We start from the raw sequence: 5454 nt of genomic DNA on the forward strand, positions 1-5454 counted from the left end.
ATGACTAAGTCAGACCGAGCGACAACGACTGCGTTGTACGACTGGTGCTTGCGGTGGGATGGCTGGCAAATGGGGTTCACTCACTTCGTCCAGCTGAAACTTCCACCAAATGAGGATACGGTGTGGTATTTGCTAGGGCATCGGGCTGCAGGGTTGTTTCCGCGCAACCAGAAAGGAGCGGATCTGTTGATCCCGATATTTCGGAAGGAAAAGGTATTCGTGGGTTTGACGGCGGAGTGGAAGATTGAGGCGTCGGTAATTTTGGTGCAAGTGAAAAACAGATACCCTTCGGACAATGAGTTTTCCAAGTCGGCAGCAAACCAGTTGTGTCCTTCGTTCGTGTTTGGAAAGAAGAAGAAGAGGGAGAAGAAGGAGGATCCAGAGGATGGAAACATACCTGTTGTGAACTCGCCGAAAGAAACCCTTCCTGCGAGCCCGCTAAGCAAGGAACCTTTCCGCGACGTCATTCGCATTTACAAGAAGAAGACAACTCGAACTATCGACTAGTGTATGCCAAGGAATTGAGCGATTCGGGCGAAGCGAGCATGGCATCGTCGAAGCTCAGGTTCACACTGTGCTATCGTTCGCTGCGTTGTGAAATATACCTGCTCCTAGATGAGGATGTGGCTCCCAGATTGGCAAGTCTCGTAGAATCCGTGTGGGATCCTATGGGGCTCGTAGAAGGTGACTTGCGTCATCGTCGAGAGGTGGAGGAAAATAATCGGACGCGCCCGTGGAAGGCCGTTTTGTCCAAAGCGATGACAGACGAGAACCTGAAGAAGATTGCATCTCAAGGACCCATGTATGCACCGGGCTACTGCAGGCACGCACCAGCAGCTTGCGCGGAAGGACAAGGAAGAATGGCAATGAAAAGGACGAGGACCAACAATCACTCCCTCCCAACAAACGAGAGCAAGGAGAACAAGCGGGTGATCTGCGCAAACACTAACGTCTTTAGCGACAAGTGACGAAGCTCTATCACATTTGTTGGTGCACCTCTGCGTATGGCTGCTGTATGAACACTACATGCGTTCGAATTGTTTTTTGTGTGGTATTGCTGAAATGCTTTGGTTGTCATCCACAGAAGTAGAACAAACATAGCGACTCAAGTAAGCACCTCATTTGAGAAGGACGTGGTTACTACGGAGAAATTCTCGTTTTGGTTAATGGAATTTTGGGGCAACCCACCAACCCCGTAGAAGTAATAGATTTTTGATGCTACTGTTGACAGTACTATATTAATACTAAATTACTAATGAACCATACCGATTTCCTGAAATATGAACTAGGTGCGTATTAAAATAGTGATAATATCACTAATAAAGTACACTAGTAGATACTATCAGAGGATCTGTGCTAGTCCGCGTCGGACGGTAGAGTGTGCTGCAGACCTCGAGTTGTCCGGAAATCCCAGATAGACTGGTTTTTTTCCCGAGGTTTTAGATTATACCTCCATTTTTACCCATCCGCCCCTAAACTGGTACCCCCCCCCCCCCAACTTTCGTTAAATCGAGGGTTTTTACAACGCTGTCCATCACCACACTTCAAGTGCAAGAGGTCTTTCTGCATACGGATGTTGCCGGAAGGTTGCCTATTCCACATCTGGGAAAACCAGATATTCAGGCGACTTGCCCATGGATTTATGCAACGGCTTTGAAAGCTGCACCCTGAAGCATTTGGAAGTGTTGGTTCCAATCCATTTCTCTCTACAAGCACTTCGACAGGTTGCACTAAAAACGATCGCAACCCGACAGCCTTGCCATCCGAGCGATCGCAATGGCGTGCCCATCACTACTTACGATTCGTTAATACCGGCAAATGGAAGATAAAATCCCTCTGTTACTACGGTTACAACGGCTTCTGTATTGAAGGTACTTCCTCCGGTCATGCATAATTGCCTGCAAAAATAGAAGGAAACTGTTTTTTCTTTTTCTTTCTGTGTCCTAGCTTGGCATGCACTGATTCGTGGAATCGACACGGCTTCAGATAAGCTTTGTAACGGTTTTTTTTTTTTAGCGCCTAAAATATTGGAAATAATGAAGCTGTTGCCAAAACTTATGCCAGCCAGCCGAGACAAAAAAATATGTACATAGTTAGCGCCAATGCCACCACCACCTCCGATTAAATGACCCGCTGAGATCCTGTGGAGAAAAAAATAATTAAGGCAATCATTCACGCCCAGAGGAAGTATGAGTCAAAACTTCATGTATTGACCAGGTAGTTCTCCGCAACGAACGACAAAGTGTTTGGTCCCGTAAATGTCAACAAGTAAGTTTCCTAGGTTGCTCACTGAGAAAACCGTGTCCACCTGTAGTGTCTTAAGCAATGGCACGCTGAATGTGGCCTTGTAGTCGACTGTGGTCATTCCTGATAGTCGACTTGGTCTTCATGTTGCAAATTCAGATGCGTATTTGCTGGTCTGTCGCTAGACTCCTCATACGTGTTATCGAGTCTTTGTATCCCTAGTGCTGCCTAAGAAATATACCTGTAGTGGTTTCCTTTGACGTTTTCGATAGATCGTTAGTTTCTCGCCAGTTGCATCTTGCAGCGGGCATACTGGTAAAGGTAGCCAAAGAGGGTAATCCACTACACTACCTCGCGAGTCAACGGCAGACACTGATGTCCTCTGTTTTCTAGGCTTTTATAATCATCGGGTTCGAACCAACTAGAGGCAATGCTTTGGGCTGGGAGGACAGTTGGTTGGGCAGATTGACGCATTTGTTCTCGAAGGTCCATTTCAGCGACAGCCGTGTAGTCTGAGGAAACCTTATAATTACAACAGCCAACCTAGATTTTAAACTATGCTCACGGCACCTGAACTAAGGCCATGGGGGTTGCGGTTGACATCGCGAAGAGTGGTTCAAAATCAAAGACAGTGCAATGCACCACATGTTCCGTTTGTGAAAAACAGGTGTAGATACACGTATTTATAGCAAGAATGTACTGCTCCGTGAGAACATGCGCGCGCCGTGCAAGGCTGCATCTGCATGATCCGGAGCAACAGCAAGCTTTATTTGAGCAGGTAGTGTTGGGATGATATAGTTGTGAGGCCCGGGTGCGGCAAAACCTTTAGCACATTAGAAGACCTCGATCGCCACATGAAGAACCGCCGTCTTGAAGGCGCCGCTGGGTTGAGGGTACTCATATATTTCGACAGAGCCTGCGGCTACAACCTTCTGGACGATGGCAATCTCTTCCATGTGCAAGACGTCAATTTTTCAGACAAAGGGTAGAACTGCATGCACGAAGCAGGAAAGAGTGGAGAATGAGAACTATGAAAAGCTTCGCCTTAACTGTCGGATCCACACGTTGGTGGAGCTTCAATTCAAGGACCTCATTTTCACTTTGTCGCCAATCCGCACAGAGATCATTTTACAGCAGCCTCACAGCTCTTTCGAATAAAAATTCCCACCGCCACGAGCCGATGCAGTCACAGAAACGGCAGCTTGTCTTTTCGGCGTTGTGACCAAGATCTCTTGAGCCTGGCTGATGCGATACGCAGAGGGGGATTAGGACGGCCATGGTCAAGGCAGCAAAGAAATATCCACCGTCACGCACACATTACTGAAGACTGATCACGATGGAAAGTGAAGCACTTGAAACGAACTGCTCAGACATGGAATATTTCCAATTTGGAGGAGATCATCAATGGAGGAGGTCTGGGTGCGGCAGTGCTCGGCAAATGAGCAATATGTCTGTTGGTGGAGTGCGAGGCTCCAGCAGCGGTGCAAGAAGCAGAGGTGGCCGCCCACGTAGAGTTGGACATGCACTATCGTGAGAGTAGATTTAGAGCAAGGAGAATATCTTCATCAATATAAGCGGCATTTATCATTGCCTTTCGTGTGGAGCGCATTGCTATATCTTCTCGTTTTCAAAATCACGTATCCCGTCGATTTTCCCGAAGCTCGGAAACGTGCTGGCAGGAGTGGTTCATCGAGATCGATTCTTTCTTTGATTTCTGCACCTTTTTTCGATAAGCACTATCTACAGCTTCTTTATATTCGCCGTGTGCCTTCATCATCTGAGATTCAGCGAAATATGGACATGGCTCGTCGGTTGTGAAACAAGGTTCAGGGAGGGACGCAGCGATCCCCCGCAATTGAGCAAATACACAGGCTGATTCTTTGGTGACGGATGCGTATGCAGTTGGGTCCGAAGGAGCACCGGTTTCAGACAATACCTGTTGAACGGCACTTTTGATGTTGTTGGTTGCTGCATTTATCAGCCCGACCAAACTGCCCGGATGGTATGCAGTCTGGACACGGAGTAACTCTTCTTTCTTGCATAAATCGAAATATCCGCATCGGGCACGATGGAGCGTCACCATCACTGTGATGGGGCCACGCTGGCCTACACCGTTGCCGAGCAAAAGAACTTGTGAAAGGGGGAGACCCATTGTTCTTCGGTGTGGTACACAGTCACATTAAGTACGAGTACGGACTCCACACGAGTTGGTCTGTGACACTCTGCAGCACGTTAAGTACGATGGTGTACATCACACTAGGTACGGAGTCGGACTTACCGTAGCGGATCAAATGGGGGCCACCCATTTGGAAGATCGTCAGTTTAGACAGGAGTTCAGTATGCAGATAGTTTACAGTAGTTAGAACCTTACAAGTGAGATTAATACAGTCAGTTTAACTCTAACCTGGAAGTTCGTAAGTCGTTTGGTACTCGGTACCCGGAAACGACTGGAAGGCAAGCTTACAACAGAGACGCCAGGCGTCTGTTGTGGTTAGCGCGTTGACGCTTCCTCTAAGGCTAAGGTGCGTATGACCCCCGTCACACCTGGTAGCACTTGTAGTCACTCCCGCGACCGGCGCGGATCGCTACAATCAAGATCTCTCTGAGTATGGAAGACTCAGAGAGCAGGCTGCCGTCCCGGCAGGACTTTCCTCATCTTTCAGATGCCCACTGGGCTACATTGGAAAAGATGGTCAGTCTCCTGGGCGAGGCAGCGTTTGCTGGATTCCCCAACGTTCCTGCAGAGCAGCAGAGGTCACGCGTGGAACGCTTCGACAAGTACGCGTCGTCGCTGATTGCTCACATGAGTACTGCAGCACAGGAAGCTGCTCGTACGGCGATGCGAGCTGAGGCGCAGAGCGTGGCGCAGGCGAACCCCTCGGGTCCTGCTTCATACGCCGCGCGACAAGGAACTACGAAGCCCGTCAGGATGTCGGTACCGACGTTCGACGGCAAAGAAGCAGACAGTCTTGTCTTCTGGATTCGTGAGATCGAGATAGCGCTGAGTGCTGGGCAGATCTACGAGTCAAGAGCTCAAGTCGCCTTCGCGCTTTCCAATCTGGGAGGGCGTGCACGCGCATGGGCGATGGCACGAGAGACTTCGTCTCCGGGGTATTTCACCTCGTGGGCGTTCATAGAACAAGAACTGCGTTCGACTTTCCTCCTGGCCAATGTGGCCTACCGTTATCGGTCACTATTTTTGCGGTGAAA

At 48.9% G+C, this 5454-nt stretch overlaps 1 protein-coding gene across 1 annotated transcript; it reads left to right on the top strand.

Moving 5' to 3' along the window:
• Positions 1-507, top strand: KRP23_4824 (uncharacterized protein; the record flags this gene model as incomplete). The annotated part of the gene is made up of 1 exon (XM_067889828.1): positions 1-507. One exon carries the CDS (start codon positions 1-3, stop codon positions 505-507), a length of 507 nt encoding a protein of 168 aa, XP_067746426.1.
• Between the last annotated feature and the right edge of the window lie 4947 nt (positions 508-5454).

Source organism: Phytophthora ramorum, assembly GCF_020800215.1.
Source record: "Phytophthora ramorum isolate Pr-102 chromosome Unknown Phyram_PR-102_s0004, whole genome shotgun sequence".
Classification (NCBI taxonomy): domain Eukaryota; phylum Oomycota; class Peronosporomycetes; order Peronosporales; family Peronosporaceae; genus Phytophthora; species Phytophthora ramorum.